Source organism: Crocuta crocuta, unplaced genomic scaffold, assembly GCF_008692635.1.
Source record: "Crocuta crocuta isolate KB4526 unplaced genomic scaffold, BGI_CrCroc_1.0 scaffold118, whole genome shotgun sequence".
NCBI classification, from domain to species: domain Eukaryota; kingdom Metazoa; phylum Chordata; class Mammalia; order Carnivora; family Hyaenidae; genus Crocuta; species Crocuta crocuta.
The window spans coordinates 11,904,645-11,932,008 of record NW_027551558.1 but is presented as its reverse complement, the minus strand read 5'-3'; the positions used below and the strand labels follow the sequence as shown (position 1 = coordinate 11,932,008).

At 36.4% G+C, this 27,364-nt stretch overlaps 1 protein-coding gene across 3 annotated transcripts in view; it reads left to right on the top strand.

Annotated features, from left to right (window-relative positions):
- SRBD1 (S1 RNA binding domain 1) overlaps positions 1 to 27,364 on the top strand; it is a 192,153-nt gene that overhangs the window by 46,166 nt on the left and 118,623 nt on the right. For all 3 annotated transcript variants that reach the window (XM_077749285.1, XM_077749284.1, XM_077749286.1), the window contains exons 11-14: positions 3,304 to 3,411; positions 6,902 to 7,059; positions 10,164 to 10,254; positions 11,020 to 11,127. In XM_077749285.1, the coding sequence (XP_077605411.1) occupies positions 3,304 to 3,411; positions 6,902 to 7,059; positions 10,164 to 10,254; positions 11,020 to 11,127 (465 nt within the window). The remainder of the gene's footprint in view (positions 1 to 3,303; positions 3,412 to 6,901; positions 7,060 to 10,163; positions 10,255 to 11,019; positions 11,128 to 27,364) is intronic.

The window sequence follows — 27,364 nt, the reverse complement described above, 5'->3', positions numbered from 1 at the left end:
AAAAAGAACAAAATCCTANCTCTCTCTCTCTCTCTCTCTCTCTCTCTCTCTCTCTCTCTCTCTCAAATATAAATAAGTAAACATTAGGGAAAAAAAAGAACAAAATCCTAAGAAGCAGATATATCTGAGTTTGAATTCTAGTTATATTACTTCTTACTCTTGTCACTATGAGCGTGTTATTTAATTTCTTTGAGTTTCATTATTGTCAAAATGGTAAGTAATACCTTTTTCACAGATTTGAGAGAAGTAGTTGATACTACATGTAATTGTGTAGCCTTCAGTGGTATCAGTTATTACAAAGTAGTGGGATTATTGTACACATTTCCTTTTTAGAAATATCTTTTATAAATAGATCATGTAAATTGGGGACAACACCTATCTTATTTTTCTATGAATGTTCATAATACTCAGAGTGTCCTCAATAGTTAAGGAAGTATTTGTTATGCTTTTAACCTATTATCTTCATACTAAGTAAATGTTAAGGAGTGGTTTCCTTACAGTGATTTAAGTGGTTTTTCTGGACTCATCTATATTTTATTCAATTCTTTTTCAATTGAATAACTGGTAATATTATTTAACCTATTCTGTAGTACTTTACTGTGGTATAGTGATATGCTTTAGTTACATTCTAGAAGTTTCTCTATTTAGATAATTGCAGAAACACTTCTATGGAAATTAAAGACCTGAAACAAGAGCCAGCTAGAATACGTCTGTAGGAACTAAAGAAACATTCTCTGGGAATTGTTATCCTTTCTTTTCTTTTTTTATTTTTAAACATGTTTGAATGACTGCGGATGCTTACTCAAATCTTTTCTTCTTCATCCTCTCTTTTGTTTAACTCTCTTTGTCCCTGTGTCTTTCGCCTTCCACCTTTCTCATGTATTCATCCATTCAGGTTATATGCTAGATCCACCTGTAGCCGTATGCTGCAGATAAATATGCTCTTTGTCCATAGTGACAGGGTAGTTTAATGGAGAGGACCCTGACAAACAGTTAAGAGTATGGTGAGGTTATAAAAGAGAACTGCAGTGTTTCCTAAGAGTCTGTAACAGGAAACCCTAATGGAGTCTGGGTTGCGTGCATCCGTAGGTCAGAGACAGAATGAGAGGAAGAGGAAGCAACAAGAAGTGAGGATTGACTTGCAGGCCTGGGCCAGATCATACTTCACTTTCTAGACAGGGATGGATTTTGTTCTTTATCTTAAGGGTAATTGGAAAGCAGTAAAGGATTTAAACATAGGATTATCATAATGATCAGTTTGCATTTTAAGATCACTCTGGTTACAATATAGTCAATTATTTGGAAGGAAACCAGAGTAGATGTGGGAGCAAGAGATAAAGTTTAAGGAAGACTGTTGAGGCTTCCAGAAGGGTCGAGCAGGCAGTGTTAAAGATTTTTGGTTTTTTCCTACTACCAATGGGGCTACGTTGGTTTGGCCTTAAAAGGAATGACCCCCAGCAGATGTCAGGTACATTACATGTACAAAACTCTCCTTTAGGGCCTTCGTGCCTCTAAGGACTGTCTTCCTATCATACTGTCTCATGACCTAGGACTGTGTTCTCTCCTAACTTGCCAAGCTCCATAGCATGATGTGTAAGACCCTTAGTGACCTGGGCTCTGCCGTATTTTCTAGCTCCTTCTCCCCCCACCTCATCCTACCAGTTATGCTCTAGCAGCACTAATCTACTTGTAGCTACTTAGACTCATCATGTTCTCTCATGCCTCTGTGCTTTTACATATACTATGGCTTCTTACCAGTATGCTTTTATTTCTGGGTCTTGTTTGAGAAAGCATAATAAGTCTTTAAAACCCATTTCAGATGCTTCTTTTGGGACGTCTTTCTTGACATTGGACTCTCCAAATTGATAATAACAGTAATAACAATAATATTATTTTTAATAGTAATAATGTGTGTCCAATTCATATCCTACTCCTCTCTATCCCTTCGTGCCCTCAGATAAAGGTAACAGTAGGGAGTAACAGGGATTTGTGTGGAAAGATGTACGTCCTAAAAGCATTTTCATTTGAAATGTTTTTTAAAAAACAAGCAAAACTATATGCTACTCAGAAAATAACCTTCTATGGAAGGGATTCAGTTAGTTATTATGAAACCTTTGGTATACTCTGTAATTGATGCTTAAATGTTTATTCACTGAAATTTAGTTAATTTTCTACCTGAGATAATTAAGGCCGATGACAGTGTCCCTGGGGTATATTAATGGTTCATTTTATTATTATTTATAAAGTAAATATTTTATTAGTGGTTTCTATTTAAGAGTCCTTGAAGGGCAAAGGCAGAGATGCTATAGATGGATGAAAACACGGAAGGGGTTGGGATGAATTTGTCCTTAGCTTCGTTTTTTTCTTACTGTTCTTTATCCAGTGTCCATTAACATTCGATTCTCCGACATTTATGTCCGTCAGCATGTGTGCAGATACACTGCACAGTAGATCACTACAGCCTGAGGAGTAGAGTGAGATCTACCCAGGAATGGCAAGAGGCAAGGGCTAAGACAGAGTTTGTCCTTTGCTCAATCTACTGTAACTCTCAGGAAGAGATAAGGAAACGGGCAAAGAAGGATACATGTTTGTCTTAGCTTCGCTACCATAACAAAATACCATAGACTGGGTGGCTCAAACAACAGAAGTTTATTTTCTCCCAGATCTGGACACTGTACAGTCCAGCATCAAGGGGCAGGCTGATTTGGTTCCTGGTGAGAACCCTCTTCTTGGCTGGCAGACTGCTGCCTTCTCACTTGTATCCTCACCTGGCTGGGAGAGAGAGGGATAGAGACAGGGCAGGCTCTCTAATATCTTTTCTTTTAAGGCACTGATGCCATCATGAGGACCCTTACCCTCATGACCATATTTAAACCTAATTATCTCCCAAAGGCCCCATCTCCAGATAACATCTCATTGGCGGTTAGGGCTTCAGTATATTAATTTTAGGGGACATAATTCAGTTCACAGCAGTGCATTAGTCATTTTCTAGTGACTTTCTTATATCTTAAGATTTTCACCATTATTAATAATGCTTTGGTAGACTCTTCCCAGAATAAGAAAGTTTTTTCCTCCATTAAGTTTTACGTATGGTCATGGTTACCAGGTTTTTAAAAATAAGAACTCCAGATGTCATAGTAATAATTTCCAGACGTCACAGTCTTTCCTCACAGATTATGTTACCTTGACTTCAATAAAGTTTTTCCCCCTTTTCTGTTCCACTTCTTCTCCCCTCTTCCAGGAGCCTTTTCATGGTCTTGTTATTTGTACATCAGTTTTAGCGTAGGCTTTTCTTTTTTGCAGGTGGAGACCACGTGGCTTTGCAAGGCCGGAGTTAATGAAGATCTTACACAATTCACTGGATGATTCTTTTAAACGACTTATTTATCCTCTCCTCTGTAGAGAGTTCAGGTATGCATCTTACCTTGTTTAATTTTATATACCATGTATTATTTTGTATGGTAATAGACCCATTAAAGCATGAAGTACATATTTGTTGATCCACTAACCAACACAAATAACTGAGTCAGAATCACAAAGTAATTATAGTTAAGTCTCGATTTCAATCTGTAGAGGCAGTCACATGCATAGATCATGAAACGTAATGCTTAATTACAACATACTTTTCAAATCTTGACCACTTAACGTGTACCTCTTCCAGTCTTACCATACCAGTTTTGCACTTCGACAGCCAAGACAAGCAAATAGTTGTATTGATGAGGGGTTTGACTTGGGAATAATAAACTAAGAAGTTAATGGAGAATTTAGTTGGAAGCAGGTTTTGGAGGTAAGAGAACCAAAAACAGCATAAGGAAATCCATGGAGCACATGATGAATTAAAATTCTTACTATGAAGAGAGAAGGCTAATATATATGTTTTTAACTCCAAATGGGAGTTATTTGGGTGAATAATTATTGGCAGTGATGAGTGAATATTAGCGATGATGAAAGTGACCATCTAAGTGGACTAGCAGAAGGACTAAGAATTACACAGAACTGTGGGACAGCCGAGGTGCTGATTGTGAGTTTTTGTCGGGGAGGAGATGGAAGGAAGTTGTGGGAGTCAGAGCCCTCTTTCCTACTTCTCTCTTGCCTTTGTCTTTGTAGGCAGTCTTCAAACCAACCATTCCCTCAGGTATTAGCCTTTCTTCATTCTCATTTATGGGTTTCAGCAAGGATTACTTGAGAGTAGATTTCTAGCCATCTCTTCAAGCTCTCTAGAATTGATAGCCTTTATAATGTTTGTCTGCTTTCCTTTGACTGGACTTGGCCATTGACTTTGGAGGTGTTAAGAGCAGAGATTTAGGAGTGTGAAAATGACACACAGTTTTTTTGACCACCTTTTTTTTTTTATCAAAGTCATTCATTTTCTTGATTCATCCTTCATAGCTCAGTTGTCCTTAACAATATTGTTTCTGTTCAAATCTTCTTTAATTTCAAGTCCGTGTGAGGGAACATCACTTGCTTTTGAATGCTGGGGCATAAAATTTTTTAAAAAATAAGGGGTTTTGTTTATAAGGAAGAAAAAAGAGAAAATTGCCTTATTCAAAATTTTATTTCCTTTTATGTATTTATCTTGTTTTTTCATGTTGCATGAAATGACCAGTAGTGCTTTTGACATTTTTGCGGACATTTGATTTGAGTAGCTTCACTGCCTATGGAATGATTTCACTGAGACCTAATGTAAGCAGTTTGGCTGTGGGATTGTTTAATGTATCCTCTTTTCTGACTTCCATTAGCAGTGGGCAAGCAAGACTACTTTTCTTCTCTTTTTCTAAAATGGCTATGGTTAAAAAAAATATTTTAGTCTCTAAATTGGTTTGCAGACGTTGTCTGCAGATGTGTCTCTTGATAAAAATACTTGTAATTACCAGAACAGCAGTTGAGGGAGAAAACTCCCAATTGATTTTTCTTTAAAGAAATTAATTTAATTCTCTAATTAAAAAGAAATTTGTCTTAATGTAGAAAAATTGAAAGAATTCGTAAAACACAAAGGAAAAAGTCCATGAAATTGCACTACCAAGAGATCATCATGAACATATATATTCAGTTGACTATATATATATTTATAATGCAGTCTACTTTGGATTTCTTATTTCTGCAGCCATCAAGATGATTCATCCATGGGTCGTTTTTCACACCCGCCTCTTTCATCAATCCTGCATTGTCAGTTACCAAGTGCTGTCTGTTCTCCCATCCTTTATCATACCTTGAATTTCGCCTCCTCTTATTCTCTGTGGTTATGATTTTAGTTCAGGATATCATAATTTGTTGTCTGGATTACTATTCCAGAGTCATAGATGATCTCTGTCTTTGTTTTGCAGTAACACGTTTCACATTTCCATCCTAAAACTCCCATCTACACGTTTCACATTTCCATCCTAAAACTCCTATCTGATTATTTCATGCTCTTCTATTTAAAATTCTTTGGTGGTGGCTCTTCTTTGTCTCTAGGATTAAATCCAAGCTCTTTAGAAGAACATGCATAACCCTTTGTGATCTGATTTCGTTTCTACTTATATCTTGGTATTTCTTTTTACCTTAGCAGTATGAAATTACTTGGTTTTCCATTGCCTGGAACGTTTTCTCAATGTCTTCCATCCACTCTCCCTACCTTTGTTTGCTTATTACTCTCTTATTCTTCTTAATTCACCTGAGAAAATTTAGGGGCACCTGGGTGGCTTAGTTGGTTCAGCGTCTGATTCTTTTTTTTTTTTTTTAATGTTTTATTTATTTCTAGGAGAGAGAGAGACAGCGCGAGCAGGGGAGGGTCAGAGAGAGAGGGAGACGCAGAATCTGAGCTGGCAGTCAGCACAGAGCCCGACGTGGGGCCCGAACCCATGAACCGCGAGATCATGACCTAAGCGAAAGTCTGACGCTTAACCGACTAAGCCACCCAGGCGCCCCGGTTCAGCGTTTGATTCTTGATTTTGGCTCAGGTCCTGATCTCACAGTGGAGAGATTGAGCCCCATGTTGGGCTCCTTGCTGGATCTGGAGCCTGCTTAAGATTCTCTCTCTCGCAAGGGGTGCCTGGGTAGCTCAGTTGGTTAAGTGTCTGACTTTGGCTCAGATCATGATCTCACCGTTTGTGAGTTTGAGCCCCACGTTGGGCTCTGTGCTGACAGTGCAGAGTCTGGAGCTTGTTTTGGATTCTGTGTCTCCCTCTTTCTCTGCCCCTCCCCTGCTCATGCTCTGTCTCTCCCTCCTTCAAAAGTGAATAAACATTAAAAAAAAATTTTTTTTAAAGATTTTCTCTCTCCCCCTGCCCCTCCTCCACTCACATGCACACATGTGCATGTGCTCTCTCTAAAAAAAAAAAAAAGAAAAAAAAAAGACTCAAGACAGAAAAGCAGACATTAGTTAGCTGTGTGTATCTTCAAAAAAATTTTTTAATTTTTTAATGTTTATTCATTTTTGAGAGAGAAAGAAGAGACAGACACAGCACCCGAGAGGGGAGGGGCGGAGAAAGAGGGAGACAGAATTCAGAGCGGGCTTCAGGCTCTGAGCCTGACCCGTTTAACTAATTCTTATTAAAAGAAAATAAAGGAAAGGTGCCTGGGTAGCTCAGTCAGTTAAGTGACAGACTCTTGATGTAGGCTAAGGTCATGATGTCAGGAACATGGGATCAAGCCCCATGTCAGGCTCTGAGATGAGCATGGAGCCTGCTTAAGATTCTCTCTCTCCTCCCTCTGCCCCTCCTGATATCATGACCTGAGCCTACATTAAGAGTCTGTCACTTACCTGACTGAGCTACCCATGTGCCCCTCCTTTATTTTGTTATAATAAGTATTCCTGTGATGAATAAGTGTTTGGAGTGAATTCTGTGCTTTTTTAGGAAGAGACTTCAGTGAATAAAAAACTAAATCCTTTCTTTTTCCTTTTATTTTTTTGTTTCTAAAGGGCCAAACTAACATCAGATGCAGAGAAGGAATCAGTAATGATGTTTGGGCGGAACCTTCGTCAGCTCCTTTTAACAAGTCCTGTTCCAGGGCGCACCCTGATGGGAGTGGATCCTGGTTACAAACATGGTTGCAAATTGGCTATAATTTCTCCTACCAGTAAGCACATCTTTCAGCTTTTCAAATAAAAGTTGGTTGGTTGGTCATAAGTTTTACATCATATATGTTTGTGAGGATTTGGAAATAATGTTAATTTTTGAGGCTAGGAAATGGTTTTCTCACATATGTGGAAATTAGAAACTTTGTCTTCTTTGGTGATCAAAAGTCTCAACATAATACTATCATTTATGCCCTTTCCTATGTTCCAGTGGAGAAATTGAGGATTAACTGGGCTCAGGCTTTAGTTACTATCCCCCAACAACTTGAATTGCATTTATATATGATACATTTTTAACTCTGTATATATTTTAATACCAGATATTTTTATTAGTTTGCCTAGGATTTTTTTTGTTACTCTTTTTCTATTGCTCTTCATTTCTTGCTGCATTTCTGTGTTTCCATTCAAGAATATTTTCTTTCTGTCTGACACTCTAGCTTGTTAAATTTAGTGTGAGGTCATCTGGTGAGCAATCGGTGTCAGTTTTTGTCTAAAATATTTCTGATTTGCCCTTATTTTTGAAAGATATTTTTGCTGGGTATAGAAATTGGGATTGGTGTTATTTTTCAGTACTTTAAAGGCATCATTTCATTCTTTTCGGTTAGTGTTTTCCGTCCCTCTGGCTGCTATACGTTTTGTTGAGAATGAAAAATCAACCAAAAATCTTATTATTGTTTCTTTGAAGGTAATGATGTCTTTTTTCCTCTGCTGCTAAGATTTTCTTTGTGGTTTTCAGAGATTTTCTTATGATGTGCTTAGCTCTGAGTGTGGGGGTATGTGGGAGGGGTGTTGTTTTTGGTTTTGGGGGAGGTTTTTTTTGCATGAATTCTCCTTGGGGTTTGTAGAGCTTCTTCATTTCTTTCTGGGATTCCAATTACTGCAGATTAGATCTTTCAACTTCCTCTTCTGCTTTTCATTCTTTTGTTTTATTTTCTGTTGTTTGTCTTTATGTTAATTAAGCCTCTATTCTGCTATGTCTGATCTGCAATTAGAACTATCCATTGAGTTCTTTATTTAAATTTTTATGTTTTTAAGTTTAGAAATTTCTATTTTATANTCTGTAGTTTACTTCTTCACTTAATTTTTTTTTATCTTTTATATATTCCTTATTTATACCTTGTGGTTCTCTTATTTATATGTATTATTATATATTATATGCTATTCTATATTACATGTAACATATAAAAAAGGATATTATTATATCCTGTTATGTTTATTTGTTCTTGTGTTTCTTTTGGTTTTGTCTTTTCTTTCTGAAATAACTTTTTCTTTTATGCTACTTCATTTTTGAGTTCTCATTTTATTTCTGGGGTTTTCCAATTCTGATTTATGGTTTTCTCATTTTTATGATTTTTTTGTGGGTTATTCTTATATTTTAGGTTACCATTTTTCTGTTTTGTGGACACATCTTTCTGTGTCCTTTTTTAATTTCCTGTTTTTAAAAAATAACCGTTCTATATGGCATTTGATTGTGATCCTTTTCTGTTGCTTAGTTTTATAAAATTCACTTTCTCCAACTTTTAGGATAGATCAGGAAAGGTTTTCTAGCAGTATATCTTTAGAACTATTACTTATTTTTTCCAAAATTATTGTGTGGGAAAAGCTCCTCTGTATCCATGTGAATAAAAAGATGGTCTTCTGCTTTCTAGAGTCTTTATTTTCCCAGTGCTTTCCTCCCTTTCCTTGGGACTTTCACTCCCTTTCCCTTTGCCCATTTTATCCTTATCTTGCTCAGTGTGGATATGATTCTCCACAGTTTCTCCTCAGTTGGGGTTTTTTGTCTTGAAAAGGATATTCTGCTTGTTCGTTTCAAGATCTCATAGAGAGCAGGGTTTTCCAATCCTTCCTGAACTAGTGGGCAACCTTGATACTGAAATATAAATTACAGTATGCAAAGGTCTTTCCCAGGGAAGTGCTTTTTCTATACCTTTGGTCCTTGAGATACTTCATTGCTTCTCTCTTCTTGCTTCCACAGAAATGCCTGTACATGTTGGCCTTGATAGTTATGTTATTCCCAACTGATCATCTTTTTTTTGGAGATGCTCTGTTATAGATACAGTCGTGGATTTTTGATTTTGCATCAGTGTTTTTTCCTGCACCTGTTGAGATATCATATGTATTTGTATTTGGATATGATATTGTTTGCATTGCTTGTAAGATGACTTTTTAAAAATATTGTAGACACTCCCACATATATATGTATGTATATATATCTTCAGTCTGTTTTGGCAAGACATTTCCAAGAATTTATCCATTTTGTCATTTAATCTGAATTAACATGGAGTTGATTGTCACAGTCTCTATATCTTTTTAATGTGTGCTGAAGCTCTAGTAATATCCTCTTCTCATTTCTAATATGATTTATTTGTATCTTCTTTTTTTAAAAAATTTATTTGTAACTTCTATCTTTTCTTTCTCTTGATTGGTATTGCTAAAAGTATGTGTTTTTCTTAAGTGATTTTTAACTTTAAACTTCGATCCCCTCTATTATATATGTATTTTTCTATTTCATTAATTTCTGCTTTTAACTTTATCATTTGCTTCTGGTTTCTTTGAGATTATTTTGGTTTTTTCATACCATCCTAAAATGGTCACTTAGTTCATTATTTCTGTTCTTGAGGTTGTTACCGTCAAATTTTTGAATATGGTTTTCACTGAAATATAATATAGAGAAGCACACAAGTCATAAATATGCTGCTGAAAGAATTATACAAGGTAAAGAGATTCCTATATTTGCAACCCAGAAGAAGAAATAGCATAGTATCACAGCATTGTCTGGCACGTAGTAAATATTCAGTAAATGTTAGCTTGATATTAGGTGTTATTAAAAACCATTTCTTTTTTAGGTATCATGGCATTTAATCTAGTTAGTAATGATTTTTATAATAATAATAATAATAAATAGCTAAGTAGTGTCCTTGTAACTTTGGAAGTAAGAAAACTTTAGAGTGCTTAGAGAGAATTCAGTTTAGTGAATATGAATGATTCATGCTGCATTTGAAAAGACAAAGCAGTTCCCTTTTCTGGTTCAGATTGCTTAATCAGATCATCTGTGTGTTATCTTTTGTAATTTCTCACAAACTGGCTTATTTTCATTTTCTCTAAGGTCAGATACTTCATACTGATGTGGTTTACTTGCATTGTGGACAAGGCTTCCGAGAGGCAGAGAAAATAAAGAGGCTTTTGCTGAATTTCAAGTATGGAAATAAGTAACCTTTTGAGTACTTCACTGGCTCAGCCAATGAGAGATACCTTTGAAGCTCCTAATTTGGAGGGAGGGATTAAGGGAAGTGCCTTGGTGAGAGAGAAGGAACCATGTAAAACAATGCTGGGGCAAATTGCTGGAGAACTCTACATTTGGAGACTCCTGAGGGACGCTGCTCCCTTCCTCTGACACCTTCACTAAACAAAGGTGTTAATATGAGCAAAAGTGAGCATTGACTTCTCTTATTTGGGCTTTCTCTTTCTCTCTCTGCCCCCTTCGTGTCCTTCCTCCCTCCTTCCCACCTCTCCTTACCCTCCCTTCCTTCCTCCTTTCCTTCTTTCCTTCCTTCCTTCCTTTTTCTTCCATTCCTTTTCATGGACTTGAAGAATGGATATGATAGTAGTTTGAAGCTTCAGAGATTATTTGACAGTATATCACATAGTTCGGGCCTGACGTCTTTATTATGGCCTAGAATGCTCCAGAGTTTCTTATCCATGTCTAAATTTGGTTCCTCCTAGTTGGGAAGAAACCTGACTGTTCTTAACTGTGTGACAGTGAAATACTTGTCCAGTGCCTCCCATACCAAATGCGGTGGCATTGTCCTTTATTCTACATAAGCCTGTGCCTCCCTTGTGATACAGTGGAGAGAATAAGATCATCGTATGATAGTATTTGTGCATTCTGTACGTTTTCTCCTGATTGATTTAGAAGCATGCCTTGAGCTCATTCCATTTCTCATCTTCTTTATCCCTTGAAGCTGCAGCACGGTGGTGATTGGAAATGGAACTGCCTGCCGGGAAACAGAAGCTTACTTTGCTGACCTGATAATGAAAAATTACTTTGCACCACTGGATGTTGTTTACTGGTAAGGATGTTAGGAATGTTTGTTTTCTGAGGGACAAGGGGACTTCTGGGGTTCCTTCTGTGATGAATTCTCTTTTCTCTTTTTATCACATGCATCTTTTTTTTTTTTTGCCTGTAGACCTCCTCTTGCTGTTCACAAGAGCTTTGCAGGACAATGTAAAGTGTCTCTCTCTCTCAGAGAAATTTAAGTTTCAATATCCTGAAAACTCCCACAGGAACAGCAAGATAGGACTTACCTGGTTTCATGGGTTTTCCAAGCTGTACCTTGTATGAGGGCTCTAGTTAACTACTAACTAGTACATAAGACTGTGGATAACTTAGCTTTTTTCTCGCTAAGTTCTGATGCCTGTAAATTGGTGGTTTTCAGAACTGAGAGCCAAGGCAAGTATTACAACTTCAAAGCACTTCTGATAATTCTTTTCTTGTGTGTTCGTCGCAGGCTTTCATATTATATAGGCACCTAGTTAACTTCTGAATAGCTTTGGATTCGCCTCACCCATTTCCTCAGTAGTTGTGCTTTCCTTACTTTCCCTTTGTACCTCAGGTAGCCATGCTTACCTTTTCCAAACTATAGTAGAATATTATTCTTAAGAGTTTAATTCTACAGGAGAAGAGAATTACAGTACCTGATATCTAGGGAAGAGTGCACGAGTACCATTTTCCACTGCTGTTTGAGGAATCTTATAAGTAAGTATAAGATAAGTCACAACTGATGAGTATGTGACTGACAGTACCAACAAACAAAACCTAACAGGAGAAAAAGAATTCTAGAAGCCACGGAGATAGGCCAAAGGGTAGGGGGGAGGGGCACTTGTATTTAGTGTAGCGTTCCATGTGCCAAGAGTATAATCAACATGTCAGGAAAACAAATGCAGAGTAACCCAAGAGGATTAGGAAGTCAGGGACAAACTATGGGTGCCACAGGGCCACGGTTCAGGAGAGGGACAGATTGACATGTCTTCCTCAGCTTTCTCCCTCTCCTGCTTCCTGTTCAGGGTAGTGTGGATAGTACTGGGGATCTTCCCCAGCCTGGGAAGTGTGCACGTACATCTCGTCCTCTGGAGAACCTAATACAAGGACCTGATAGAGCTGATTCACTTTATTTCAGCAAATAAACTTTCAGTTTATTTCAGCAAGTTTTCTGATTTTTTTTAACTTGTTCATGTAAATTTAATAAAAATATCTTGGGTACATTTTTAGTGCTTATAAACAGAACTTTCAAATCATTAAAAATATTAAAATAGTGAAGGCCTCTCATATTTTTCTGGTTTGGCTTATGGAGTATCCATTGACTAAACTTTCAGCAGTATCTTGCAGTGGAAAAGATGAGCTTTGGAGTGCGACAAATCTAGGTCCATCTTTTGTCGTCACCATTTGCTGGTCAGGCAAGTTAGGAAGAGTTCCTCTGCCTCTCTGAGCTTCCCTTTACTTCAGCTTTAAAATGGGGAATGCTTTTGCTTTCAGTAACACTGTGAACTTTTCTTCATAATTATCTTTTACATTAAATATTAAAACTTTGTATTTATCTCCTTTTGTGTATATTTTAAGATTTAGTTTACTGCATTACTTTATCTCTGTTGAAGGAATACTGTTTTTATGTTAATTTTGTCCCTAGCCGTATAAACAATGAATTCTTTCATTGTTTATAATTAGTTTTTCAGTTGATTCTCTTGGGTTTCTAGGTAAGTGGTCATATCATCTGCAAAAGATGATGAATTCCTTTTCAAGTTTTGTACCTTTTGATTTTCTGCTCTTGTTTAATGGTACTGTGCGGTATCTTTGAAAAGCTATTTAATAATAGTAATGATATTAGACCCTTTTTTTCTTTCCTTTACTTTTATGAGAATGCTTCTAGTGCCTCCCTCAAGTCTAATACTGCCTTTTGTATATTTCTAAAACATCATTTAGAGGAAATCTTTTTTTATTTATGAATGTTTAAAAATATGGATTCCTATTGTTTTAACAATCAAGAAAGAGAACGTTTATGCTTCTTTAGAATTCTGCTGTAATTGTTTGTGTTTTTTCCTCTTTTGGTCTATTATTATGCTGAATTATAGTAGGTTTCTTACACTTGCACCATCTTTGCAGTTCTGATTTGAACCCCACTAAATCATGGTGGGTGTTTTTTGTTTTTTTTTATGTACCATGAACTTTCTTTGCTAATATTTTAGTGTTTGGTTTTGAAGTCCTTAAATAATGCAAATACCCTATCAGAATTTATAGTGAGTGCTTCGGAAAATCAGCTGTATGATTCCATTCTTTTGTCAGTTCACCTTGCCTTTATGAGAAAACACTATTTTCTCATCTAACACTTTGAAGTTACATTGCAGACTACATGTAAGTTGAAATTTCCATGCTTTTTGGCAGTCATTTTTACTACCTCCTAAACACATAATCTGATACGCATTCCTATAATCCTGTCAGTTATTCATTCGGAAACATCTTTTCCTAACATATCCACCAGCACGTTTTCTCTTATCCGTTCCTTCCAACACTTTTTCCTTGGCATATCTGCCATAGGTTAACATACTCTTTGACTTATGTCCTGACTCATAAACCCCCATGTACCTTGACCCATCCATCCAACTTCCCTCCCATTTCTCTCCCTACCCTTAAAATACCTTGCAGACTCTACTGTTTATACATCCTATGGGGAACGTCTGTGAAAGCTTCAAATCCCAGTTACTAAAGGAGGGAGAAAAAAAACTGGAATCAAGTTGAAGAACTTAATTAGAACTATTCTAAGGCTTAGTTACTCATACATGTTTAAAGTTGCAAGTATATGGTAAAGGACACATTGGACTTCTTTTTTCTTTCATTCCAGTAGTGTACCAGCCATGTCATTGAAAAGAAATATAATTTAGGGAATCATAATTTTGTTGCTTGAGATAAGTTGTGTCTTCCAGAGTCTAACTGAAATGCAGAGAAAAGCTTGAGCCTCAAAGGGTTAAACTCATTTGTTAAAAACGCCTAAGAGTGAAGGTAATAAAAATCTTTGGCCTTAAAATTAGAAAACAAACATTATTTCTTTAAAGATTTTAATATTTATTATTGCACTTTGGGAAACACAGATAAGTGATCAGTTTTTCTGTTAGCTCAATTGTTATTTATAATTTAAATCATATTTCTAGATTGTGTGTGTGTTATAAAAAGGAACGCACACTGTACATATTTTACATTTCTCCTACTTAATATATTCACATGCCAATAAATGGACTTTACAGAATCACTTAAGATTATTGCAGACAAACTCTTACATAATCTTATATTTTAGAGATTCCTCATTGTGTGACAGCTGGCTTTTTCTAATCATCACCATTATCAACAAAGCTATAATAAATGTTTTTGTGCTTGGATCTCTGTACATACCTATATTTCTTTACCATATATTCCAAGAAGTGAAGTACAGGTGTAAAGGGGTACCTGACCACTGCTCCTAAACTGAAAAATGCTTAATTACCAAACTCATCTATTACTGAGATTATTTCCCTGCTGTTTCTCCTTCTTCTCAGTATATTGGTTAATTTGGGATGCCATTACTTAAAAACATTTATATCACAAGTCCATATAGAAGTCCACCTAAAACGGTAAGAAAATAAAGCATTTCTTATTGTGAAATATATCCAAAGAGTATAGAGCCTCTGCTCCCAGCTTTTAGGCTCCTTATGTGTTTTTCCTTAGAGTGCCTCCACCCCATGTAATTGCTGCTTTGGGTGGATTGAATTATTGCTTGTTTGAGAAAATTAATTTTCAAACTGCATATTTGTAGGACTTTTGAAATACATTACCATGCTGTCTTTTAGAGTGACTATGCCATTTAAAACTCTTACCTAGAGTGTCTCTGCTCCCATTTCCCTGGATGTTGGGTATTAGTACGGTACACGCTTGCTCAGTCATTTTTGTTTTAATTACATAGTTGAAATCCCAGCATCACTGCTTATTCAGTACTTGTGTGAGCTTGGACAAATTACTTAACCTCTCTGTATTTCAGTTTCATCATCCATACAAGGAAATGATAATAATACCCATTTTACAGAATTATCATGATGGTTAGTGATAATAAATATAAATATATTAAAAAATATATAAATTGCTTAGAACAGCATTTAGCATATACTTGTATTATTCATGAAGTCAAATATATTTTTGTATGTTCATTGACCACTTCTGATTCTTTTGTGTATGTGTGGATGGCATGTGTCCTTTGTTCATTTTTGTTTCTTTTGGAGGTTTTCATCTTGTTCATAATGTTTTGTAAATGTTTTTATATATTAATTATCGATTGATTTGTCCTAATTTTTGCAATTTATACAAGTACTTTTCTCCATTTTGTGTTTAAGAATTTAAGCCTATTTCATATAGAATTCTAAATTTTATTTTTTAAAGATGTATCTGTCTTTTTTCTTTATGACTTTTGAGTTTATTATTCTTGCATCTAGAATATTAAAAAAAAGTTAGTTTTTGTAGAAAATCTGAACCTGTCCTGTGTCCAAGAATATCAAGGTTTTTGCTTTTTTGTTTTTCTAATGCAAGTGTCCCTCAAGTTTTTATTTCCCTAACTTTTATTTAAGCCTTTTGACTTTTCTTTGTGAAGACATAAAACATCATAATCTTCTTAGTTACTTATATGGTTGCTTTGAAGCTTTATTCTTTAAAAAAGAAACTAAAAATTAACCAGAGAACCTTAATCAGCTTAGGTGACAGAAACAAAGAGTTGGAGGCTATAAATTTGCCTGAGAGCAGTTTTGAAAAAAGAATGGATACTGATTTTTCCCTTTCTTAAGACCTTTATGACCAGCTGTAGTATTTTGTAAACAGCAGAGCCATCCAATTTCTTTCTTTTCCTTCTGTCTTCTCCCTCCTATTCTCTTTCTCCTTCCTCATTTTCCTCCTCCTTCCCTTCCTCTTTTTTCTTCTTTAATTCTCTTGTTTGGTTTTACCTTATTTTAGTCATTTCCTATTGTTTGACAACTGGTTATTTTTGATCTTTGATGTATCTTTGGTTTTCAACCTATTAGTACAAACTAATCAGCCATAATTTCAGTATTTATTTGCAGGCATGTGGAGTATGGGATTTGTCCATAACCCATTTAAAGTTCATTTTGATACATGGTATGAAGTTCTTTTTCTTGCCTATGACTATGAATTATTCCAGTACCATTTGTGAAAGATTTTCCTTTCCCAGTTGAACCACTTTGGCCTTCTTCTTGAAAAGCTACTGACCATACAGAGGTGAATCTATTTCTAGAGTCTATTCTGTTTATTTGATCTATATATCGTAATACTAAACATGAAATTAGATAGTGTAAGTCCTTCAATTTCGTTCTTCTTTTTTAAAATTGTTTGGCCTATTGTAGGGCCTTTGTTCTTCTACATAAACTGTAGAATTAGCTTTCCAGTTTCTACAAATGGTCTTGCTGGGATTTTGATTGTGATTAAGGTGGCTCCACAGTTTAATTTGTAGAGAATTGACATCCATTCGTTTAATTTTTAAAAATTATTTTAGTGTAGTTTACACAAGATGTTACCTTAGTTGCAGGTGTACAACGCAGGTGTACAACGTAGTGACTCAACAACTGTGCACATTATGCTGTGCTCACCGCAGTTGTAGCTGGCATCTGTGTTAACTTTTAATTTCAGTTCTATTTTTCATTTCTAGAAGCTCAGTATTTTTTCAGACCTGCTTGATCATTCTTATAGTCTTTTGTTGTTCCTGAATATATATTCAAATCTGTCTTTTTTCTTAATCATACTAACCATTGTGATTTTATAGTCTATGATAATTCTAGTAACGAAAATCCTTGGAAGTCTATTTCTGCTATCTGTTTTTACTTCTGGTTCTGCTGTTTTCTTTCCTTTTCTGTTCAGTTAATTTATATTGAAAAGTCCTTATTTTCATGGAACTTTTATTGGTGAGAATTCATCAAGGCCTGCATCGACGGGGAGACACTTCAATAAGGATTTGCGTTTGTTTCTGTCAGTCTCTTGTAGACACTACTGGTTTGGAATCACTTAAATTCTCAGCTTGAAATTTTTTCTGGCCACCTAGGTAGTGTGAATTTAGGCTGTGCACTAGAGAGATGGCTAATGGCTCCATGTTCTCCTCAGAGATTCCCCCTGTGACAAGGGTTGAGATAGTCCATTTTTTAGCACAATATCCTTGGGGTAGGGTGTAGTGAGCTTATTTCTCTTTGACCCTTATACTGGGGGTTAACCCCCTATCTTCCAGTCCTGGGTTTTAGGCAAACTGCTCTTGTCTGAATCCCTTTGCTACTTAGTCCTCTTGGACGGAATCTCTTTAGAGACACCCCCGCTCTCCCCCAGCACTTCCTCCTGCAGGGCCGTTTGGTTCATACATCCTTGTCTCTTCCCAAGGGGGTATTAGCAACTTATTCCTGGTATAGCTCTCTGCCTTTGTTATTCTCTCTCTCTCTCTCTCTCTCTTTCCCTGCCCCGGTCTACCCCTGTACTTGTGTTTGCATCTGTTCCCTTTCTAATGTCACACTCACATATTTGTTCCAGGGAGGCCCCTCTCACCTGGCACAGGGTGAGTGGGACATTCTTCTCCATGAGATTTTCAGATTTTTAGGCAGCATGAGAAAAGCCACAGCATTCCAACAGTCTTCTTCAAGAAATGTTCTCTTGCAGTGGGTGCCTGGGTGGCTCATTTGGTTAAGTGGCCAACTTTGGCTCAGATCATGATCTCATGGTTCATGAGTTCAAGGGCCACATCAAACTCTGTGCTGACAGCTCGGAGCCTCGTGCCTGCTTTGGATTCTGTGTCTCCCTCTCTCTCTGCCCCTCCCCTACTCTCTCTCTCTCTCTCTCTCTCAAAAATAAGTAAACATTTAAAAAAATGCAAAGAGATAAGATTGTAGGAGTCTCTAATGAGAAGTTGGGAAACTCTTAGATGTATAATTCAGATTATTCTATAATAATGTAAAAGATCCTCTTAAGGAAAGAAAATAGGGTCAGTCCTCAGCACACTGGGAAATGTAAGCTGGACTAATGTGCTTTACCCTAAAATTATGAACTATGATCCTTTCCAAGTCCTCTGGAAAAATTTAAATTAATGGATAGAATCTCCTCAATTAAACTTCCTCATAAAAAGAAAACTTCCCAAACACTACATTTGCCTACATCAATTTTTTGGTAATCTTCTTGCAAAGGGAAAAGCTTCTAGTAGATCAATTCAGAGATTCACTCTTGGTAACAAAATTCTATAGATTAAGAGAATGTAGGATTAATTACAGTAGAAAACAAATAGTTTGGATGACTGGTTTGCTAAGTCTCATACCTATAAAAATATAGCAGAACATTACTGAGGTATTCTATGAAGAATGCTTTTTTTTTTTTTTTTTTTTCTAGATGGCTGTAAATTACATTACACAGGAATGGTTCTTTGCCAAAGCAGGTTTGGATAATTTTTTGATACCTGCCAGTATCTAGTATTTGATTTACCCTGTATATTTACTCATGTGGTTTACCATTCATGTATTCCACCATGTTCCGAATAGTGCATTCTGACTTCCAGGGCTTTACCACCAGTAAAAGGTTGGGAACTAAATCAGTTTGTGTGTGTTGGCTGCAGACTTTCAGTCCATTGCATATTTCACAAGGACAAATACAAAGCTGAAAAAAAGTGTAAGTAACCAAGAGTGTGTAACAGAAGAGTCACCGATCTGCCAAAAACAGTACAGGAAGACTAAAGCTTCAGGCCTGAATCCCTCTGTTTACTGCCTCCCCACAAGAGTGAAATGTATCATAAAAGATTTATTAATGATTATCTTAGGAAAAAGAGAGTGAGACCAGAGATCCCACCGCTTGTAGATTATGTCACGTCCTCATCAGGGACTATGAGAAAGAGTTCATCACTTCCTCTTTGATTGGCGGGTTAGAATGATTTGCACCTCAGAAGATAGAATAAGGATCACCAACGAATACCAGAATGTATCTAAAATAGAGCATTAGTAAGTGAGTTTACATTTCTCATTTCATCTTCTGGCTCAGATGAAATATTTCCTGGAGCTCTGGGTGGACTTGGGAATAAAATTTTGGTGCCACTATTGATTAATTCTCAAGAAACTGTGGAAGCTTAGAGAGAGGCAGATGGTACCTTAATGTGTCCCAAAGGGAATTCAGATAAGTAATGCAAATGACTGTTGAGTGTGATCTTGGTCAGGCGAGGCTATTATGAAATCAGAAAACGATGATTTATGTGCACTTAGAAGGGGACAATAGAAGATATGCACTGGAAATCAGTGTGGGTTGCTTATAAGTAAGATATTTTGGCATTATCCCATTTAATTTTCTGTGTGGAAGACTAGAACTTGTAGACAGAGCTAGATCTCAGCACAGCTTTGAATAGTCTCTTGATACTTTTACAGAGGAACTAGAGAAATAGAGACTTGGTAACATGGCTCCCAAAAGGATCTGTTTAGCTACTGAATTGATGTCTGGTGTGAGGCCTCTAAGCGGCTTGCCACAGACATTGTATTAGTTAACGTTCTGCTCACTGGTTTAGTCAAGGTTTTCAAGTTTGTGGATATTGAGGTATATTAGAATCAGGATCAGAAAATTTTCTGAAACACCTGAGTTGTTGAACCTAATCTAACAAGATGAACTGGAACAGGGATAAATGACTTATGTGACGCTTGAAGGAATTTTCAGTAGAGATTTCAATGGGATGATTTTAAGGTTTTCAATTCTGACCATTGAGGATTCTGTGAGAATAATGTGTAGCAGATAACCCAAACCATCTGGACCTATTTGTTTTGTTTCGCTTTAAGGAAATTTGCTTTCCATCAAATTAGTAAGCTTAGCTATGTGACTTAAGATTATCTGGCTACATAAAGCTCATTATGTTGTGAAGTTGAAATTATTTTACATGGGGAGAAGTTACTATGGTTGCTGTTATTTACTTATTTTTAAAAATATTTATTTAGGGGCACCTGGGTGGCTTAGTTGGTTAAGCGTCCGACTTCGGCTCAGGTCATGATCTCACAGTTCGTGGATTCTAGCCTCGCATCGGGCTCTATGCTGACAGCTCAGAGCCTGGAGCCTGTTTCAGATTCTGTGTCTACCTCTCTCTCTGACCCTCCCCTGCTCACGCTGTCTCTCTCTCTCTCAGAAATAAATAAAACATTTAAAAAATGAAAAAAAAATAAAATGTTTATTTATTTTTGAGAGAGAGAGAGAGAAACAGAGCAGTGTAGGGGCACAGAGAGAGACGGAGACAGAATCTGAAGCAGGCTCCAGGCTCCGAGCTGTCAGCCCAGAGCCCGATGTAGGACTCAAACCGTGAGATCAGGACCTGAGCTGAACTCAAGGCTCAATCTACTGAGCCCCCTGGGCGCTCCAGCTGCTATTGTTTACTTTTGATTAGTCCGATAATTTCTGCTTTTCCTGTGGAATGTAAAATCAGTTTCTTTGTATTTAAAAATACAGTCTTCATCTTCAGTTTATAGCAGTGATAAAGGCCATGACTTAGTCTTGAAACTTAGGATAGCCTAAAAGTGTTTTTGGATATTAGTTTGCTTGTTATGTTTAATGACAAGTTAGGGTGATAGAATATTTGTCTCACTTCTCTCTACACTGATGACTTGAGAAAATGTACCGTGATAGTCTCAGATTTTTGTTGCCCTTCACCTATTTCTTTTATATATATATTTTTTTATTCTTTAGNTCTGAAGTTTGCCAGAGTGACAGAGGGAGGGAGGGGGAGGGAGGAAGGGAGAGAGGGAGGGAGAATCTTAAGCAGGCTCCACACTCAGCATGGAGCCTTGATGCAGGGCTCTATTCCACCACCCTGGAATCATGACCTCAGCCAAAATCAAGAGTTGGACACTTAACTGAGCCACCCAGGCACCCTGCCCTTCACCTGTTGGTTGATACTCCTCTCTCCCTTTCTGTGACTGTTATAAAAACTAGACTCTTATTTATAAGGCTTTCTTTCTGGGATGCTTGTGACAGTAAATACATTTTAAAGTAAAATTAGTTTACGACTCATATAAAGTATTTTCATTTTGTTGAAATGGCCAGACTACTTTAAAAAATATATATATTTAAATAACCATTTCAGTAAGCTATGTTGGGGAAGAGGCATAAGGAATGAGCAATTATGGGTGGATGTGTGTGTGTGTGTGTGTGTGTGTGTGTGTGGTTTTAAAATACTATTTGGATTCAGATTCAGTTTGACAGTTTTTGATCAAAATAAAATATTTTTTACCAGCTTTGTAAACCCATGTGTTTCTGTATCCCTAAGTCCAATCTAAGTATCTGCAGGAGTTACTCCAGCCCCCCTTAACTGTAGCCCGTCTTGCAGATCTTTGTTTATTGACTTAGATTAGAACTGGCTGAGAGCCCAGTGATGGTCATTTCTTCTTTTAAGGTTTTTGGTTACAAATCTGCTTTTGTTGCCAGATCCAATAAAGATTTTTGATTGTTTTTGTTAGTTTTATTATAAGTTCTTGCCAAAGATACAATGTATTATAACCAAAACAGATGTTCTGTTTAGACCAGTGTATTTGCTATAACAGAACCTAAAATGTAAATTAAAAGAATATTATGTTCAGCATTAAGGTAATAAGTGATGAACTGTGGGACTCTGCGAGTATTTTTGATAACCTTTAGAAGTAGGAACAACACCTTATTTTAAGCAATTGTTTTATATTTTTTCTCTGTCTCATTTTGTGCATGTACAGTCTTACACTCCTAGATTCTCTTCCAAACTGACATTTTACTGTGATCTTAAAAGTGGAGTCGGTTTCACCATTTTCATATGTATATAGTTCTATTATTAAAGTATATACATCAGATAAATAGTGTTTTCTGTCATAAAGACATCAGTTGCAGAGAAGGGTTTTTAAGATTCTAATGTTTATAAATGTAAATGAAATAATTATTCACAGACCTTTCCATAAATGGTGTACTTGGGAACAATAGGAACCATATTATAGGGTTGTAGTATAGATCTCTTGGGATGCTAACTGTCTCTGTGATTAGGGCCCAGAGCTGTCTCGATTTACTCTCAATTCTGTGTGGTAGTGAACACAGCTATGTAGTAAATATAAAGTCAATGTATTTCTGTTCTGTAATTTTAAATCTTTTTTTTTTCTTATCAAAGTCCCTCAATAAATTAGATGTGTAAGGAATAAGACCATATTATCAACAAATTACTAATAGTATGAGTTTTACCTTGAGATTTCTAACTCCTTGGTCCATTCTGATTCATGTTTTCCCCTTTTCTTTGGCCTTACCAAGCTTACTATTTTCTCTCACTTTTGACCAACATTAAAAAAAAAAAAACAAAAAAACCCCAAAACATATTCAGTTGATATTTGGGAACATTTGTTTTTGTTTTTTTTTTTAATTGGGAATGTTTAGGTTGTACAGAACCAGTATGATTCTGTCTCACTTCAGTTGCATTAGGAGAATGCAAGATTGCTAGAATTCTTTGTTGTTGAGATCCTTTTCATTTGATTATGTAGGACTTAAAGATTCTGGGACCAGAATCTGGTACTTGCAGATAGTTTTTGGATCCCTCTTTATATGTTTTATATGACTTTGTGTTTTGTTTTGTTTTGTTTTTTGAGGGAGGAACCTTTTGAGTCTAATGTACTTTATGTGGCTAACTCTTTGTATTTTGCTCTTCTAACTTATTGAAATACCACTTTCAAGTTCCCCCACATCCATACATTTCTAAGGTTACACCCAGCTTAATTCCCATTACTTTTCTGCTTCACGGCACTTGCATTTTGAAGGGACCCTAACATTTGGGTTCACATTATGATAATTAGGTTTCAGGGGCATGGGGGATTAAAGATGTCTCAGGTCTAGTTGCAGAATAAAGTTCAGAAGCACTTGTAAAACTTGCCTGATTGGTGGTAGAGGTGCTTTTATTTATTCACTACTCATGCAGCATTAATCCGTATTTCATCAGGTACCTACAGTGCTGTAATTCTAGATGTGACCTTGGGACTTGATTTACTTCAGCTCCGTTTTCTTTATTAATGTGCCATGAAAGAGGTACATGAAAGATAGCCAACATCAAAGTACCTTTTAAAGTAAAATGGTTGATAGGAATTCCCGGGTATTTAACACTGTCTGTCAAATGTTTCAGCTGGTTTGCATCCTTTTACAAGCTATTGCTTGCTGCACTAAAAGAAATTTAAAGGAGTTGTTTCAAGTCTTTTGTGTGTTGGGGGAGGGGTGCTGATCACGTGGTGGTGACTGGGGTGGTGGTGGTTGGGTGGCAGTACTTAGCCAGAGAAGGGAGTAAACTGGGAGTTACACACTCATTTTCAACTATGCCCCTCCCAGAATGGTTTGTTTTGGTGTTTTTCTTTGGAATGGGGAGTCTTTAGTCCAAAGTGGCGCTTATAATTTGAGTTGAAGAGGCACTCACCTTGGATGTAAGGAGATTGAAGAGGGTGGCCAGAGAAAATTCATCAAACCTCAGTGAAAGAAAGAATAAAAGGCAGTATCTTATCCAGAGACAATTTAACCAGTTTATAACTTTACACCCTGTTTATTCTTTACTGAGCCATCTGAGAAAAAGCTTTTAAACACAATAATGCAGGAAACTGAGTCGGAAGAAAAACAAAGGAAACAGGACTCAGACAAGGTCTACCATATGTATTGTGGAATATTTATTTTCCTGTAAATGCTATTGTCTCTGTTTTAGGCTAAGTATATGGGGGTAGAACTTCTCGTAGCTCATTCTTGAAACTCTGATTCCTTCTTTGTTTCAAACATTTGTTGGATGTTTCTCTCTACTTGAGAAAAAAAATGTATAAAAGCATTTTGCTTTTTAGATGTAATCACAAGGATTATCTGTGGATCTCTTCCTATCATCTTTCTTATAGAACTATCTTAATCTAAACAATGAAAAATAGAAATCACAGATGTTTTAGAAAATGAAATTTACTTTAAAATTTATGCTTTGTTTTCAAATTACTTGATCTTAACTTGCAGAAGTCTTTTAAAATCATTGGAATAAAACACTTTATAATTAGTATTTGTGAAAATGTATTTGTATAGTATTAAAAAGCTTTAAAATAGCATATACTCTTGATATTCTGTAATTTTTTTGTTGGCCCTTAACCTGCTTAACTTTTTATTCCTCCTATATGGGAGGAAAATAAATTTCAGCCCACACCTGGTCTTGGGTAATCTATTGAACCTAAAGTCTTTTGCCTGTCAAGTGTAAGAAACCACCAGTATAACTGACACGGAGGAGTTTGGTAATGGCCTTTCTCACTGTCAACATAGTGTACAGGGCTGCAGAGGTCTCCTGAAGACAGATAGCTTAGTTTATGTGGGGAATGAGCAGTGTATGCAGCTTATTTGGCATTTGAGTCTATGATTAAGGAAGTGGGTGGAAGAGGTACAACTTGGCCCTTTAGCTGACATGGGAAATGCAGAACTTCTTGCTGCCCTTGTCTGCATCCTATATGGCTCAGCCCTGGCAGTAGGAAGAGTGACCTTGGGTTGAGACAGGAGGATATATATTAGGAAATCGGTAGTAGAATGAAAGGCTGGAAGATGTTTACCTTTCCATTCATGCCACATTTTCTTCTGCCCCCGTCATAGTTCACAGCATCTTTTTTTGCATAGAAGATACGTACCTTTAAGAATTTGCTATGCCTCATCACAGTCCGAGGGAATTGGGAGACAGAGAAGCATGGTACTGCCTAAAAAGTCATCAGGGTCTTATTTCACAAGCATTTAGCTTTCGTGAGACAGAGTATTATCTTGTTCTTTGGTTGGCATACTGACGCATGCCTTTTTTTTTTTTTTTTTTTTTTTTTTTAGATTCTGGAGTTTAGTGTATCCTATCTAATTTAGGACCAGCGTAGTTAAAGCATCTGAAATAGCCCAAATGTTGTATAATTAATCATTAACAAACATATTAAATGTTAGTCTAAAGCTTGATTGAAAGGATCAACAGAGTCAAGGATCATAAGTATTTTTATCAGTTACTTAGTGACAAGCAATTTGTGAGCTTGTGAATCAGTCACCAGCTTACATTTGATAGATGTTTTCACCTGATTTTTATGTTTTCTTAGTTACCCCATTTACCTAAAATTCTCTTATTCTTCAAAGCATTTTATTTTTCCTCAAGAATGATTTTCATGAATCTAGGAATATAAGTGACGTGTGATAGACTACCCTCCCAGCTCCTAGCAGGTTTGAATTCAAATAGTTCCATAGTTTAAATCATGACACCGTCATCATTTCCATTGTCATGTTCCACTTGTTATTTTAAGTTACACTCAGTAATATATTGGGGATGTCTCTGGCTCCAAATTCAGATGTTGGCATGGCCAAAATGCTAAAACTCTGAGGAGAGATATAGATGTGAAGAAGCTTCTGTAGTGTCTTCAGCCTATAAGAAATATTTTGAAGATGTACATTTCTATTCAGATCATATGCTCTGATTTGTAGGAGTCAGCGATTTCCTTCTCTTCCGGGTCCTAGGTTTATTTTGAATTAAAATTCACTGGTTATATAAGAGGAGCCCAAATACCTATTTTCTTTCTAATCTGAACTTCCTTATTGGAGGGCCTTTACCAAGTGTCAAGTTCTTTAGGAAATTCTCTATCTTGTTCTAAACATGAAATGCTACTTTTAGGTTTTGACTTTGGTTGGAAAAGTAACAAGTAAAATTTCTACCAAGAAACTGGTCTTTTTTCTGTTTCAGCAAATTTTTGTTAGCTGTATAAAGATGGGAAGGATGTTAAAGACCCGTGCTTAAATTTTCAGGTTTGAGACTTGATGTTTTCCTGACTCATGGTTTTGGCAGGGGAGTATGAAAAGTGGATAAAGGAAGCTGACCAGAGAATTTCCCAGTAACGAGCCTTTGAAGCATCTTAGATCTTTCAGGTTTGGTTTGCTTCTACTCTTCTTCATTTTCTTCCTGGCGTTTTGTTTTTTTCTCCTTCTGGCTACCTTTTCTTAGTGAGAAGTGACAAGTCTGTGTTAAGTGGGAAAATTTTAAATATACTCATCTTGTTGAATTTAATAACTGAGAGGAAAGTTTGACTCCAAAATTCAGTGCAAGCATATCATCCTTTACTTGTTTTTATGTAGAAGCAATATTTTTCAGTTAATGTTTGGTCCAGCTTCTCTGGACCCCTTTTCAGTTTATATTCTCATGTTCCTCCCACTTCTTTTAAATACTCTAACTTCTATTTCTGATCAGTCTTTTTTTCTGTGCATCCTTGCACCTCTTCTTTGCTCTTTGACTTAGTGCTCCAGTTATTTTCTTCATTCCCTTTTTCTTCTCTATAAATCCTCCTTTCCTTGATCATTTCTCCAGCCACTTCTGGGGCTTCATCTTTTCATCGGTGGTTTCTAAATGTAAGTCCTTAGTTTAAAAGTCTCTCCAGAGATTTGGACTCAAATTTCAGTGGCTAGCGGCCAGTCATTTGAGTATTGCTCTGGTGCCTCAGATTCAGCCTCATGCTTTGGCTCCCAAAACTATTTTTCTTTGTGTGTTTCTATTCTTTTTATAAGCCCCTACTTTGCTAGTGATTACCTTGGGCACAAAATTGACAAATTCAGCTGTATACTCCATTCAAACTACTTTCAAATCCTGTGGATTCTCCCTCAGGATTGGTCTTACTATTTCTTTCTTTCAGTGCCTCCTATTGCTATTCTTCTTCCTTTGAGAGTTTGGTTGTTTCATTAGCTACCCTCAAGCTACATTTCTAAGACAGTCTCCTGATATTCCCTTCTCAACCCAAGGCATGGTTTCATCATTCAAGCACTTGTCATCTGAGTCTGCATAGTTCTTTATGTTATGACTGGCTGATACCAGTCATTAAGGAATTATATGTTCACCTTGGAGTTACAATTTATAAACCTGTATTTCATTTAATAAAAGCTAAAATAAATCCATTTTCAGTATTTTATTTTTCAAAGTATTTCATTTAAATCTTCCCCTGATCTGTTTCTATTATTTATAGTGAAATTGTGGTTCCTGTTTTCACTGGATTCCACTTAAATGCCTTTTCTAATAATGGGTATGCTCTGATATCAGAAATTCTTATATGCCAGGTAAATTGCAATATTTGTTCTTTGAATATGAGTGGGTTTCTTTTTCTACTTTTGCAGTTAAGAAAACAGTCTGTGGAGCCAGGTAGAAATGATAGCTTCCTCCCTTACTGCCACAGAGACTGTAGTTAAGTCACTGAATCTTTTGGTCTTTTTGTCTCTTAAGCAGGAATGGTAAT